Source organism: Alnus glutinosa, chromosome 13 (assembly GCF_958979055.1).
Source record: "Alnus glutinosa chromosome 13, dhAlnGlut1.1, whole genome shotgun sequence".
NCBI classification, from domain to species: domain Eukaryota; kingdom Viridiplantae; phylum Streptophyta; class Magnoliopsida; order Fagales; family Betulaceae; genus Alnus; species Alnus glutinosa.
This window is the reverse complement of record NC_084898.1, coordinates 22,145,120-22,159,681: the sequence shown is the minus strand read 5'-3', so window position 1 is coordinate 22,159,681 and position 14,562 is coordinate 22,145,120. Positions and strand designations below refer to the sequence as shown.

Genomic DNA, 14,562 nt, shown 5'->3' with positions numbered 1-14,562 from the left:
TTTTTTTTAACCAAAATGTTGTATTTGAAATGAGACGGACTGAGGCGAAACAGAGAACTAGAGAGAGAAAAATATAGAACCGAGAGAGACCAAAAATTTGACAGAGAAGAGAAAGAAGGATAGAGAATAGAGTGTGAATGAGGGGAGGCCATCATCCTGGTGAAGGCTTGCGGTAGGAACGGTGGAGATGAGTAGTGTTAAGAAATTATACTTTGGGACCAACCAACCAGGCCTTTGATGATAAACCGGCCCAATAAAGGAAAAGGATTAGCCCAGGCCCATCGACTGACGGGGTTTGTAGGCCCAAGGATCCCTTTGCCTGATTCATTTGTGCCAAAGGTATAATGAAGTCCTGACCGAGCGTTAAAAGTATCCGATCAAGATGTTCGAAGAAGAGGAGTTCATTTATGATGACCCATGCCTATTTATTAAGAATGATATCAACCAGTCTAATCATGGCTGATTACAGGAAGAATGACGGCACCTTATCCCGTCGTTCAGACTAGTCCATCATGTTAGTGGTCAACATGCCATAAATGATTGCTTGGCATGTCAAATCTTGCACATACTTGCTCTGCTGGTTTACAGAAAGGAAGATAGTATAAATAATCTTCATAATGGGAAACACTTAACCTAAGAGAAGCATTAATGATATATTTTCTCTTTCTCGACTCATTGGAAAAACAACATCTGACTTAACCATCGGAGGAGGCATCCCCGGCGTGTCTTTTTCTGTTTTGCAAGTCCAAGCTCATTGACACATCCGACTTCTCCAAACCCTCTCAACAAAGAGCACGTTTCAACAATCAACACGTCATCATCCGGAAATTACATCAACAAGTAGGAATCTCTTAAGCGCAAATGGTTGTCCTTCTTGTTTTCGTGGGAAAAACAGAGATGTATCATGGATCCACCATGTCAATCAAGCTGCTCAAGAAAGAACTCATACAGCTTACACTATTTAGAGGATGATCTATATTTTTATTCCAAATTAATTTATCCCTCCAAAGAAACACAGAAACTAGCCATCGTCCCCTTCAACTAGATTCCTTATATATAATTCCCTCTTCCCCATAATAGAAAAATAAGAGAGAGAGGGGCTAGCAGAGGAAACATAACGGCTATCAACTCGAATAAATTTGACTTGTATTCGAATCGACTATTAAATGAGCTACTCGTTATCACTGAATTAGGCTCGATTATTAAACGATGCAAACTCGTATAAACTTAACTCGTACTCGAATCAATTATTAAATGAGCTACTCGTGAACACGGAATTAAGCTCAATTAATAAACGATGCAAACTCGTATAAATTTGACTCGACTCAATTAAAGCTCGTGAACCCGCTCGTATAAGGATCAACTCATTTACTAAGGCTCGACTTGTGTGTGTGTGTGTGTGTGTGTGTGTGTGTGTGTGTGTGTGTGTGTATTAATTTGTTAATATACAACTTATTTTTATAATATAGTATATTAACAAATAATATATTATATGTAAGTATAAATTAAGTAACAAAAAATCAGGGGCGGAGCCAGCTTTTAGGCTTTGGGGGGGCCTGTAATTACTTGATTATATGTTAAAAGTATTATCGTTAGATATTTAATAATCATTACATCATTTATTATTATTATTTTTAAGTTATATAGTTTATTCAACATACAATATAAATATATATTGTTTATATATTATATAATGTAATATTAATTTTTAAATGAGTCCCCATCTTTTTTGTATGTTAAATAAACTATATAACTTACAACAAAATCCGCCGAGCCAAGCTTAATTTTTAAAACTCGTCATGAGCTCGAACTTGGCTCGTGATAAATTTAAATAAGCCAAGCTTGCACATGCGCTACTTGCTCAAGTTCAACTCGTTTACGGTCCTACGCTCATTACTTCATATGCGAATAAAGAATAATAACTTTATTTAATAATGGCGCGAAAGCGAATAATAATCATATAATATAAATACGTATATCAAATAAAAATATCCGCATTTCCAACCGTATTCCTCGCTCATCTTAGTCATATACTCATCTATCTACGTGGTCCTTGATTGTTCTGGGTCGTTGATGCAGTGTATCAAACCCTTCAAAAATCTCAACCCAAATAAAAAAAATCCATAGAAAAGACTTCCGATAATGAGCACCGAATCCTCCACCTTAGATGTGGTTCAAATCCACCAGACCCGAAAGCTACCAGAGAGTTCCTCTAGAGCGTGAATCTGTCTCATTTCAACTACAACATAACATTTTAGATTAAAAAAATAACAAGTTTACTCTTAGCCGTTGAATATTTTTACACCATATGAGCCATTTCTAAAGCGTGAATCTGTGTCATTTCAACTACAACATAACATTAGGGGTGAGCAAATTATCTGCTTACCACCTACCGACCGTTTATCAAACCGCCTACTAACTAATTTGTCGGTTCGGTAGTCGGAATAAAATTTTATTTCGAAAGCCACTTCGGTAACCGAACCGAACCTAATTTTAATCGTTAACCAAAATGAACCGAACAGCTTTTTATTCCGACTGATTAACCGAACTGGCATAAAACAAAACGGTTTCGTTTTAGTAAGAACGAAACGTTTGATCTTCTTATTCTTATTCTTATTATTCTTCTTCTTTTCTTTACTTTAAAAAAAATAAAAAATAAAAAAATAAAAATAAAAATCAAAACGATGTCGTTTCTTTACTCATGTTAACCGAATGTCAACCGACTGCCTATTAACCGCTTTAACAACTTAACTGACCGCCTATTAATCGTTTTACCGACTTAAACGATCACCTATTAACCGCTTAACCAAAACAAATTCATCGACTGCATTCCGACAAAAGTCGGTTAATCGACTAAATCGCCTATCGAGCCGATGCTCACCCCTACAAAACATTTTGGTTTTAAAAAAATGGTTAAATAGCCTATACACCCATGTGCTTTACGACCTTTATTTTTTGCCCTCTCAATTTTATTTTTTAACAAATTTGGTACTTTTGGTATGAGAAAAGACAAAAATGGTACCTCCATAAAAAACTAACGTCTAGCCATGTCATTATACAGATGTCAGCGTGCATGCACGACACCTGTTTTCATGGTACACCTCAACACTGACGTGGCTACCATTTTATTATTATTATTATTTTAATAATTTCTTTTATATTAATAAATAAATAAAAAAATAATAAAAAAAAAAACTCTAGGGTGGCTCAGCCACCCATTTGGGCCACATGGCCACCCCCATTTTGGCCAAAAGGGTGGCTTAGCCACCCCAAGGCCATTTTTGGAGGGTGGCCGAACCACCCTCATTTGGCTTGGGGGTGGCTCGACCACCCCCATTAGGCCTGGGGGTGGCTCGACCACACCCGTGGCCATGGGAGTGGTTCAGTCACCCCCATATCGGCGGGTCTGGAGGTGGCCGGCCACCCCATGTGCCCCAAAGGGGTAAAATATTCAACGGTTAAGATATAAATATTAATCCCACAAATCTATTCTAATCCCACAAATTAAGCTTTCCTAAAGTAGTAAAAGTACCATATACCCACTTAAATTCAATCAAATTTTGAAATGCCCCAAAAATCTAAAAAAGAATCTAGCAAACAATCTCCAATGACTCATTGTTTGGCGAATGAGTTTTATTAAATAATTTGACCGTACGGTTCTCCATAATTCAGAGTTTTATTTTATATATAGAGTTTGATATATATATATATATATCATGTCAAAAAAGAAAAAAGAAAAAAAAGATATATATATATCCGTCACATCACAAGTGCCCTCTAAGTCCATGAGTGGTCACATGCCACGTGGTTTGACCATCCAGATGTCAAACTATCATTGGTGGACGACGTGCTCTTGAGAATCTTCCAAACATGAATGAGAGCAGTCAGATCCGCCAGCTTGGCACTAATAGTGCGACAACAGAAGATGCATTTGAGCCATTAAATACTTCTATGTGCGTTAGTTTTTAATTTTTCCTAATAGTTCAAATGACTATTAAAAAGTAAACTCCTTATTTTAGTTTTTTCTTTTTTATATTCTCTTTAACAGATTTTTTATTATATTTTTTTATTTGTATTTAAATATTATTTTTGTGAAACAAATAAAGAGAGGGAAGAAAGCGAAGAAAGAAAATAACGAGGTGCTTCCGGCCTCACAGTGCATAGAGGCGGCCCTGTTCTCATCACAGGCTTGGCAAGTGAACTTGATCCGCGTCGAGCTGCTAACAAATGCGCGTTGATGGCAGTCGTCCGCATCGGCAGGTCAGAACTGCAAAGGGAACAGTGGTTAAGAAAAAAAAACAACAGAAAATACAATAATAGCGCTCCGATCGAGTCTGATGGCGGAGTGTTCTATCAGAACGGGTAGATCGGTGCACGTTTATGGATGAGCAAGTTGCATAATACAGTAGACATTGAACATGCTGCGAAAACAACTTCTTCCTCCATAAATCATGCGCCGAGCAACCACAAACGGTAGATTTATATTGCCACGAAACATTATTTGGACGAAATACATCGCTTGATGCTCAGAGAAGAGCTGGATTCGAGGGATCGAGAACATTATTAAGTCTCTTCATCGTTTTCCAGCTCTTCCCAGAAGATCAAGTGATGCCTCCATCTCTCTCTCTCTCTCTCTCTCCGATACACAAAAGCACAAACCCCCTAGATGGGAACTATTCAAATCTCAGATTTGTGAGGGGATCATACCCACAGCATGATATATAAAACCTTTTTTCTTTTTTTCTTTTTCTTTTTTTTTTGGTCTTTTTCTCTTTTTATTTAGGTGATATATAAAAATAATAAAATAAGAAGTGGTGCGTGCCAGCTAGCTGTTTTGTCTTCACGTGCCAGCTTCCTTTAATTTCCACCGACAAAATTGAGATATAATCATTAGATTCTGCCGGCCGGCGAAATCAAAATGAAATGAAGACAAAAAACAAAAGACAAAAACTTGTTTGGCATTCGCGAGGGAGGTCAAATTTGTCAGTAAAAGTTAATTAAATTAATTGTTTGTTTTTCTAAATTATTAAAGGTGAAAAGTGACTTGCCCAATTATTATTAATCGATAATGGCTCTTTTAAATTTTTAATTGAGACTATGTCTTTAAAATTATCAAAACATTGTTAATGTATTCTAATGCCATCCAAAAAATAAATAAAACTTTACATTTTTTGCAATAAAATAAAAATACTTTTATAAATTTAAAAATAATAAAATAATTATTTTTTTAAAAAAAACAAATTTTTATTTAAGAAATAAAATAGTTTATTTTAAAAAATAAAACAAAATTTTAATTTTTGTTTTAAAATATAAAAATATAAAAATATAGGGAAAAATATATATACCACTCTCAAACTACTACTACATTATCAATATGCCCCTCAAACTATATTTTGTATCATTGTCCTCTTAAACTTAAAAAAAATGTCATTTTCCTCCTAAAGCCAACAAAAAGACAAAATAACCTTAAAAAAATTCAATAATACAAATATATCCTTATAAATTAGAAAGAAAAAAAAATTAATTTAATTTATTTTTTTTAAAAAAATTATATTTATTTTTTTAAAAAAAATTATATTTATTTTTTTAAAGATTGATTTATTATTATTTTTTTTAAAAAAAAAAAGATAAAAAATAAAAATTCAAGAGGTGGCCCAAACTGAAAATTATATAAAACAAAATCTTAACAAAAAAAAAAAAAAAAGAAAAAGAAAAACCTTGTTTTTTATTTATTGTTTTTTGGATTTTTTTTAATTTTGTTTTTTAAAAAGGTAATTTATTTTTTCTTTTGTTTTATATAATTTTAAGAATTTTTATAATTTTATGAAGAATATTTTTCCCATTGAGGAGACATTGACATTGTTTGGTAGTTGAGGGTGGATATTGACACAATTGATAGTTTGTGGGGCACATTGATAATTGAGTAGTAGTTTAAGAGATGTATGTGTATTTTTTCAAAAAATTATATAAAAATAAGATAGAAAATAAGATTGTTTCTTAAATATAGAGTACAAATTTGACAATAATTGTAATAGAGAATGAGTAGAGAGCTTGATGAAAGAAGGTTTAAATGAATTTTAGTCAAAATTTAACTAAACACCACTTTTGGAGAGCTTGCTATGAATGCTCCAAGTGTGATGGACGGATAAAATCATTGTATTTCTCCTTTTTGTTACCACCAATATAAATTATTCCTGGTCTATTTTATCAATTATTTTTTCAAAAAAAACTTTATTTATAAACTCCTAATCTTTCATCTCATTTGAAAAAAATGTACCAAACTTTAAACATTGTCACTTTAGAGCATTCCTAGTGAAGTCGTCAAAATTTCAGCAAATTTTGACTAAAAATATCACTTTTGTTATTTTAGCTACCTAGTTTTGAAAAGCTCTAAATACCAAACTCTCTAAATATTATCTACTTCAAATAAATACTATTTTAATAATTTTTCAACCAACTTACTTTTTTTGGACTGTTATAGAATTCATACCTCCCTTTCCTTTTTCTTCTCTTCACTTTTCTCACGCACACTTCTATTACTTTATTCTTCTTTCCTTCTTTATCTAATCCGATTCCTCTTCCTTATTCGCTGTCCACATCGAAAGACAGTGAGATAGTGAACAAGAAAGAGAGAGAGAGAGAGAGAGAGAGAGAGAGAGATCAAGGGAGAGAGCACACCGGGAGAGATCAGACCCGAGAGATTAGGAGATAGAACTAGAGAAGATCCGACCGTCCAGAGGCGTCGATTTCCGATGGGTTCAATGGATTGTCCCCGAAGGAGCAGGAGGCACGACGATCGGTGGCCTGTGGAATGATTTCTGGCGAAATCGCTCTGCAACCCGTGACCAATCAGAGCCCATTTTCTAGGAGACCTGAGACTTGAGAGACCTAGCCCGATCGTGGATAACCCGTAGCAATCCGACGAACCCAGAGACACACGTCCATGGGTCGTCGGCTAGAACCCATCTCCGATAGACGTGAGGTGATTTTCTGGTGAAAATTGTGGCAATTCTAGAGGGTTTCCTATGGGTATTTTCCAATGAGTTGAGATATGACTTTTGGTGAATTTTTGGTGATTAAACAGAAAATTCTTAAGGTAATTTCTTGTGTTTTTTATTTGGATTATTATTGATTAATTTGGGCTATTATTGATTAATGGGTTTTAATGAACCGTATGTATTTTTGGTGTTGATCTCCCTGTTCCAACCGATCGTGTTCTTGTGTGTTTGCTGTAATATTTCCAGTTGTGTCTCCCCTATGATTTCCGGTTGTGTGTCTCCCCTGTGATATTTTTGGTGTTGATCCTCTGCTCATCAACGACCTTCCTCGTGAAAATGAAATAAATAAATGCAAATAACAACAGACGATCGACTTTGCCCTCGTCTCATCAGATAAGGGTTTCTAACAATCATCAATTTTACTGTAGAGGCGACGAGCTCGTTGGAGACGAGATTTTGAGCAAAATCGTCTGATTTTGGCAATTTCGTCTATTTGACGACTTCACTAGGAATGCTCTTAGGGTATCCATCTTTCAGTTTTTTCCAAATTTAACCTCCTGTCTTAAAATACCCTTATGTTTATTTTTTATTTTTTTTAAAAAAAATTATAAGTTTTTTTAAAGATTCAATCATAGGTATTTTTGCGAATTTCATTAAATTCTTACCAACACCTAAATCCTAACAATTTTTTTTTTTTGTTTTCCTTAAAAAAAATTAAGAGGTATTTTGAAAATTTTGACACATTCAAAAATTTTAATAGAAGATTGAAATTAAAAAAATTGAAGAGTAAGAAATTATAAGTGATCTTCTCATAATTTTTTCAATAGACGGAAAAAATCATTATTAATTTATCGTCATTCCGTTGAAGGGTCATGCCTCATGGATAAACTACAAATTAATGCTTGCTGCTTCATCTTCTTTAATCAAATTGTTGTTCTTAATCTAGAAAGAAGCTCTCTTCTAGATAGAGAAACTCCCGATAGTTTTTAAAGAGAGAGAGCGTAAAGAGAGTCTTTGTGGCGTGGGGGAGGGAGGTTTCACGCCTCTCTTATCCCCCACAGTGTTTTTTGTGACATTCTAGAAGGTTTTTTTATTTTTCTCATGGTTAGATACAGGGGTCTTTTGTCTCCTAATTTTTAAGGTTATGGAGTGGTTGTCCTCTCTGGTTTGTAAAACTAGTAGAGAGTGTTTTTGGCTGTATTTTTATGGCAGGAATGGCAAGCAAGAGAAAATTGTTTATCCGTGCTTCATTGTCTTCTTCGTTTTCGTCGCTAGATCTATGCTCATCTGCCGGGCTTTGTGAGACACGCGCCTTTTAGTGGAGTTCGTCGTTGCTCTCCGGTCTTACCGCCTTCAGCCATGGCCATGTGGGTCTCCAGTGGTTGGCGTGTGACCTACACGCGCTAAGGTTCTCATTCTTTATTTTTGTGCGTGTGGGTCATGGGCTTCTTTTCTTGGTTTTGGCCGGTAGTGGGGATGGTTTTCGACGGTCGGCTATCACTGGGGTTGCGTTTGTGTACGGTGCGTGTTGTTCACGTGCTGGCACCGGCGAGGATTTTCAGACGACGGCTTGTTTGATGTTTTTGTTGTGTATTTGTTTATTGTAGTGCTCATTATATCGTTTTTATCTTCTTTAAGTTTGTCCATGGGTTTTTAGATATTATTGGTCTGTATTAAGGCTTGTTTTGCTCGGATCAGCCTTCTCATATTTAGTAATGGTGCTTAAATGTAGAAAATGACTCAAATGTCTAATTTTATAATATTTGTTTATTTGTAGGCAACACCCAAGTCAAATTTTTTGGCATAGTGAGTAGCGTGCTTCTACTCATTGTAACGTGTCATCGGGCCTGTTGGTTGTTACTGCAAGGAGCCCGAGCTTATTGTTTTAAAAAAAATAACGTTCTTCTTAAATCAATAAATCATATATATTAAAAAAAAAAAAAAAAAACAAAGGAAAAGGGAAGAATTACAAGGATCTTTTATGGTTGAGCACCTTCTTCAACAGAGCTTCACGCCCAGGAAATGGATTATAATTCTCCATCATCCCATCTTGACGACTATTTCCTCTATCCCTTTCATGAACTGTCATCACATCATCTCCATAGCTTTTCTCATAAACCTTGCACTCCTTTCTCCCTTCCGTCTTCATCTTCATTCTCTCTCTTCTCTCCCTCCTCCTCTCTTCACCTTTCGATAAATCCTCAACCTTTTCCCTCTTATTCACGCCCAACTCTCTCTCTTTTCCACCATTTTTGCTTACTCTTGGAATTCTACCGCCTTTAGAGGTACCCAAAAGTTCAAAACTGACTCTGCTCCAACCCACCTTATCTCCGTTATCCCAACCAAACCTTTCGCTTATTTCCAACAGCTCTGAAACTGCGCTCCCATTTCTTAGCGAAATAATGTTATTGTTGTTACCGGTCAGTAGATTCTCAGCGAACTCCCACTCGATCCGATCTTTGTAAACCGGGTCTTGGAGGACTTGGTCCGCTAGATTTGCCCACTGCTCGAAATCGCGGGCTCGGAGGTTGTCGGAGACCCATTTGAGGTAGGTTGAAGGGAGGGTTCCCAACATTTTGCCCTTGTGTTTTCCGAAGTCTATGACTCGGTCTCTTGCTGGGATTGGCGCATTGGTGGGTGCTCTGGATTTGAAAGAGCAATTAACGAGACTGAGAGAAGAAGAACGAGTGAGATGACGCGAAGGAAAAGTGTGGGGAAGAAAGAGGGCCATGGAGATGCCAAGCTACGGAGAAGATGAGCGAGAGAGAGAGAGAGAGAGAGAGCCACAGAGGTGTTCAGTGGGTTGAAAAGGGATATTTACGCGATTATTGGGCTAAAAGTCCAATATGTCCATTTGAAAGGTCTAAGATATTTTTTTCCTTGGACGAGAGTCCAATATGAATAAAGCCCAATATATATATATATATATATATATATATATATATATTTTAATGTTTTGTTTTGTTTTACTTTTTTTTTTTTAATTAATTAATTAATTTTTTTTTTTAAAAGTACATTCAACAAGAAACAATAGTTAATAAGCTTAAAGCAGAAACAAAACATAGAGTAGCTAACACCTAAGCAGTCTAATAGAAGGTGGGTCTTTCTCACTTACAATTGGGACAAAGGGGGATCAATGAAAATGCAGCTAGAAAAGGATCTGGCTGTAGCCCAATGTACCAAATCTTATGTTGTTTAACCTATAAAATTTTATTTTTTGTTTTTGTTTTTTAAACGAGTAATGCTGAGTAATGTTAGAAGTCTCTGATGATCAATTTAAGGAGCGTATAAAGATTTTAAATTTAAGACTTATGACCTCTTTTTTTTCAAATAAATAATAAAAATAACAAGAAAAATACTATAACGTCATTCTCATTAAAAAAAAGTTTAAAGAAAGAAGATGAGGCGGCCGTGAGCCATCCCTCTCTTTAGAGTAGCTACAAACCGATCTCTCATCCGTTGAGAGTGGCCACAAAGAATAGAGAGGGGTGGCTCATTGCACAATGCCACCCTTAAGAGAGGGTGAATAGAAGGGATTGCTTACATCCATCTTTTGTTTTGTTTTGTTTTTTTTTTTTTTTTTTTTGTTTCTTAAAATTTGTTAAAGGGAAGGGTAGGAGAAATGATTTTTTAATCTATTTTTTAAATCAACCATTAAATTTATAAAACCTACGTGTGGGTCTTATAGATAAAATGATTAATTTAAAAATGAGATGTACAAAAAAATATGTGTATTATGCCTCGAACTCAAAAAGGTATAATTGTATTTTCTCGTTATTATTGTTATTTATGTGAGGGGAAAATGGAATGAAGTCTTAAACTTAAAATCTATGTAAAGTCGATCTTAAATTAACTAAATAGAAAGATGAGGTCTAAAAAGTTTTAAAAATTAATCTCTTAATATTTTCCCTATGCTCTCAAAAACATTTGCTTCAAATTATGATTATAATATCTATGATATAAAATCATGGTCACATATAATAACTTGAAATTGACATGTAGCAATTGAAGGATCTTCTCTAATAAAATTCCCTATGCGAATTTGCCTTGGAATATTCTCCAACTTCCCTAAGCTCATTTTCAAATATAATGACACAACTTTTGGGCCTGTCAATTACCCAAACTCAACGAATTGGACCCAAAGCCCGGCCCATCTGTCCGGTTAAAAGGACCAACGGTTCAGATCAAGCACAATCGAAAAGAAACGGTCACGATGAACCCTGCGATCGGTGCCGACCGAAAAACGTCAGCGAGATCGACATTTCTGGCGGCTCCCACCGGAATCCATTTATAACTTGCGCGAAACGAAAAGATGGAATAAATAGTCAAGACATTCAAAACACAGAGAAAGAATCACAGCGAGAGAGAGAGAGATGGTGCTGTGGGAGATCACGTTGGGGACTGCGTATTTCCTGGGGCTGAAGCGCACGTTCAAGCTCGCTCTGAGGATTCAACGCAAGGTCGTTAGCGCCAAGCACCCCAAGATCCGCCAGTTTCTTTACAGGTAATATTTTCATTTCTGTGTTTTTGATGGGTGGGTTTTGATCGTTGTTTGGGGAGTTGGGTGTTGATATTTATGTCTGTTGTTATCGAGATTTCTGGTTCGCTTTGTGAAAATTTGTACTTGGGTTGTTGAAATATTCTATTCTTATCATGGTGAGTTTGGTGGGTTGTTCTTATTAGTTCTATTAAATTATGCAAATTTTTATTGCTTAGGCAGGTGCAAATGTTTCTTTTTGGCGATCTTGCACCTGAATTAGTTGTTAGATTGATATATTTAGCCATATCGTAAGTCTTCACACCTTGACATTTGGATAAAGGACTAAGCCAAGGGCGTTCTTTCAGTTGAGTTTGCCATGATGTCATTTGGGTTAGTAGTGATGAAGGACACAAGTTTCTATCTGTAGAAAGCCCCTGGTCTCCATTCCTGACTTAGTACAGCTACACCTATCACAATAATTCCACCCTTTAAGACTGGAAAAACATTTGGAATAAAGTTAGTTGCTCAAAATTGTGAATAGATCTCCCATTCAACAAGGACAACCCATTTCAAAAATGTGTCACCTAATGACGGATCAATGTTAGACTGGTTGATCCACTTGTACATCCAAAATTGAGAACTAGAAATCCTAGATCTAGAACAAGAACAGATAGCATATGATTGCTTATAGAGAAATTGCAATTAGGTTTATCTATGTCCCAAGATGGGCTATGACCGTAAGTTATGTCTATAATTTGGTGATGCTAAACCATTGATGCCAAACCATTCAATGGAGGATTAAGAGCATTTTTATTGGTCTAGTACAAGGTCTGTGTTTAATGAATCCAATCAGAATGCCAGCTGCTCATACGCTTTTTAACATGAGATCAGACTCAAATTTGGGAATCTATTTTGGGAAAACTCTTTTACACCAACCACTGCTTGAAATTGTCAAGGTATAGGACACTTTTAATCAAATTCGATCTTTCTAATTCCTCTATCTATGCAAATTATCTCAAGTGTTCTCTTCCGGAGCTACAAATTATGGAAAATCACAATCACTCATCCTTGTTTAAAGCTGTCTTTGCATTAGTGACTTACCAATTCTGTTGCTTGTTGGATCTCTAATGAAGGCAGCTAGGATATGGTTTTATTTGAAGTTATTGGTTTTATTTGATTTTAGGAGTCAAGGCTATTTTTGTGGTGTTTATTTTCCTGAAATGGGCTTTAGTTTTTTGTATATTGGGTTATATTATGGGTTTCTTATCTTGTTGATTTTTTTTTTTATTCTAGGTTTCTAACTGTTAGCTAGCTTGGGCTTATTAGTCAAAGCTCATAGAGCCCAAGTTCTTTGGGGGTTCGGTTTAGTTTTCCTTAGATACATGATGCAATGCTTTCAATTCAAGGGATAACAAATTCATGAGAATTTTGCAGCGGTTATGCTCTTGAGGTTTGTGACTCGATCCTTTTTTGAAAGTACCGTACTTTCATCAATCTATTTCACGCTATGATTTATATTAGAAAGCTATCTCCATTATTATTGCCTTCATTAGGGGAGAGATTTTTTCTCTGTCTTCTGGAAAAGTATTTCAGTACTTTTTTTTTTGGGAATCACGAGCATGATGGTGGTATGCTGATAAAATTATGATACCATCTATATTAATTCCACTGCACAAACAATTGTCAGGCAAGTATGTTTTGGATATCCAGGAAGTCACTAACATAAAACTCTCTGTGAGAACCTTAAAATATGAGGACCATTGGCCAATTCATACTGGCATAAGTGTTTTAAGGATTCTCCTACAGATGCATTTGTTACGTTTTGGACTACTACTATTTTTACTATTTTATTCTTTAAAAGTAAATATTTGTTTCACTGGTAATGACAATTAGGATCTTTTGTTTTATACTTACCAAAAGATTTTTTTTTTCTTTCCCTCCTTTCGCAGTCGAACACGAGCTGTATTTGATGTAGCACTCAAGGTTCACCGTAGCATTCAAGAGAGGGACATAGAAGTTGGTCGGAATCTTGGTAACTGGATTCTGCGGTGCCTTGATAGAATGAAACCAGCAGCTCAGATTCGTGGTTCCTCTCCTGGAAAACCCCCCAATGGTACTAGCTCAGGGTTGAGCATGACAAAGCAGACAAGAAACTCCTCCAATCCGAAACCTCCTGGGGAAACCCAAATATCCAGAAATCAGGATTCTGCTAGGCATCTGTTTACCTCATCTTTTCCAACTATTTCGATGATGGTGCGGCCACTAAAGCCTGCCGGGACTATGACACAGTATAGGCACTTCTCTGGCCCTGAAATGTTGAAATCAAATTCTACAAGAGGTTGGTTGGAGGGAGGTCTCCGGAAGGACATAATGCAGTGGATGCTACAAAACTAGCAGTGAAAGCCCTTTTGTGTTAGAGGAGGAAGATTTTATAAATTCAACTACGGAAGAGGGGATTGAAAGGACACAATGTAATGGGAAACTGACGGCTAGAACATTTTTATGGTTCATTGCCTCTTGTAGATTTTTTTTTGGTTTTTTTCCTGGATTTTGTATATTCTTTTGACCCTCTTTATCTAAGAACTTGCAGTTGCTTGAGTTTGTTAAAATGTTTTGACATGTAATAAAAATGAAAATAGTTTTGATTATTTTATGAGTGTTTTGTATTTTAGTTTATTTTTGTTTTGAAAAGAAAAAATCAGAAGAAAGAAGGAAAAAAAATTTGATAAATGGATCAGGATCCTCTACAATTTCAAAGAATTTGAGATTTTCAAATTATGTGAATTCAGGCCATTTTTTACATCGAGTGACGTGAAAAATGCTACATATTAAAGATATGACATGTTATTGAGACAACCAAAAATTAGATTTTGTTCTCTGGAAACTGGTCTCTGGTGAGAGTAATTGATTTCTTGACAGTTAATCTCAACTAGTTTGAGAATTTTGGATGTTATTCTTAGAATTTAGAGAATATAGGTGTAAATTGGTCTGTATGAATTTGAAAGCTGAAGAATTTTAGTGGTTGGTTGAAAAGGATGAATTTAACAAAATTATCATGACTATGATCAAACACTATAGCTTATC

General features: G+C 35.5%; 2 protein-coding genes across 2 annotated transcripts; one reads left to right on the top strand and one right to left on the bottom strand.

Annotated features, from left to right (window-relative positions):
• Window positions 1-8,903: 8,903 nt before the first annotated feature.
• LOC133854670 (uncharacterized) lies at window positions 8,904-9,805 on the bottom strand. The gene has a single exon (XM_062290919.1). The coding sequence runs from the start codon at window positions 9,727-9,729 to the stop codon at window positions 8,965-8,967; it is 765 nt and encodes a 254-aa protein (XP_062146903.1). The 5' UTR covers window positions 9,730-9,805; the 3' UTR covers window positions 8,904-8,964.
• Window positions 9,806-11,277: 1,472 nt separating this feature from the next.
• Window positions 11,278-14,126, top strand: LOC133853738 (uncharacterized). Its single transcript, XM_062289759.1, has 2 exons — window positions 11,278-11,502; window positions 13,428-14,126. The coding sequence occupies exons 1-2, from the start codon at window positions 11,372-11,374 to the stop codon at window positions 13,870-13,872; spliced, it is 576 nt and encodes a 191-aa protein (XP_062145743.1). The 5' UTR covers window positions 11,278-11,371; the 3' UTR covers window positions 13,873-14,126.
• The last annotated feature ends 436 nt before the right edge of the window (window positions 14,127-14,562 follow it).